We start from the raw sequence: 1,128 nt of genomic DNA, 5'->3' as shown, positions 1-1,128 counted from the left end.
GGGGGGCGGGGGGGGAAGAGAGGGGGGGCGGGGTCTCCCAGCCCCCCTCCCCGGTACCTTGTCCTGCCCCCTCCTCTCCCCGCATTCCTTGTCCAGGGATCCCCACTCAGGCCCCCCTCTCCCCTTCCCTCCTCTGCCTCATACCCCCTTTCCCCCTCCTCTCCCGCTTTGCCCTGTACCCTCTCCCGTACCCCTTCCCCATCCCCATCCCCCCTAGTCCACCCCATACATTGTCCAGCACCCCACTTCCCCCCCAGTACCCCCGCTCTCCCCTAGTATCCCCCTCTCGCCCCCCCCCCCATATCTTGCCCGGGAATCTTCTCCCACCCCCCAGAGTACCCCTCTCTCTCTGCACCCCCCCACCACCTTGTCCAGGGATCGCCCCGTACCCCTCTCTACCCCCCACTTTCCCCCAGTACCTCCTTTCCCCCCCATACCTTGTCCAGGGAGCCGGGCACCAACCGCTCGATGAGTTTGCACAGGACCAGCCCGTCCCGCAGGGCGCCTTTCAGGAACTCTTCCGGATCCGACAGGGTTTTTTTGGGGGAGTCGAGCACCCCCAGGGAGATGAGCCAGGTGACGTTCTGCTCGGCGGGGGTCATTGCTGGGGGGTCCCGGGGGGCCAGACACACAGGGAGAGGGAGAGAGGAGCCGGGGCTGGATGCGGGGTTCGCCCACATCCGCGGCACTAACTCCTTCCTTTTCCGTCACTCTGCTGTCGGCAGCAAGGCTCGGTTCACATTGGTTCCAGACACAAGCTCAGCCCCACTGGGGCCCGGCAATCCCTCCCTCCCTGTGTGTGTGTGTGTGTCTGTCTGTCCCGCTCTCCCCGCTCTGTCTCTGTGTCCCTGTCTGTCTGTGTGTGTCCCTATCTGTGTGTGCACCGCTCTGTCTGTGTGTGTGTGTGTGTGTGTCTGTGTCTGTGTGTGTGTCTGTCCCGCTCTCCCCGCTCTGTCTCTGTGTCCCTGTCCCTGCCCCTGTCTGTTTGTGTGTGTGTGTGTCCCTGTCTCTGTCTGTGTGTGCACCGCTCTGTCTCTGTGTGTGTGTCTGTGCCCCACTCTGTGTGTGTGTGTCTGCTCGCTCTGTCTCTGTCTGTGTGTGCACCGCTCTGTGTGTGTGTGTGTGTGT

The 1,128-nt window shown here is 63.7% G+C and overlaps 1 protein-coding gene across 4 annotated transcripts in view; it reads right to left on the bottom strand.

The window, feature by feature from the left end:
• The window catches only part of arhgef6 (Rac/Cdc42 guanine nucleotide exchange factor (GEF) 6), a 192,426-nt gene extending 191,725 nt beyond the window's left edge, over positions 1-701 (bottom strand). For all 4 annotated transcript variants that reach the window (XM_070882903.1, XM_070882905.1, XM_070882904.1 and 1 more), the window contains exon 1: positions 438-701. In XM_070882903.1, coding sequence (XP_070739004.1) covers positions 438-680 — 243 coding nt within the window. In that variant the 5' untranslated portion in view covers positions 681-701. The remainder of the gene's footprint in view (positions 1-437) is intronic.
• Positions 702-1,128: the final 427 nt, after the last annotated feature.

The sequence above is a fragment of the Pristiophorus japonicus genome, chromosome 6 (genome assembly GCF_044704955.1).
Source record: "Pristiophorus japonicus isolate sPriJap1 chromosome 6, sPriJap1.hap1, whole genome shotgun sequence".
In the NCBI taxonomy this organism is placed as follows: domain Eukaryota; kingdom Metazoa; phylum Chordata; class Chondrichthyes; family Pristiophoridae; genus Pristiophorus; species Pristiophorus japonicus.
The sequence above is the reverse complement of the archived record's forward strand: the minus strand, read 5'-3'. Positions and strand labels throughout refer to the sequence as shown.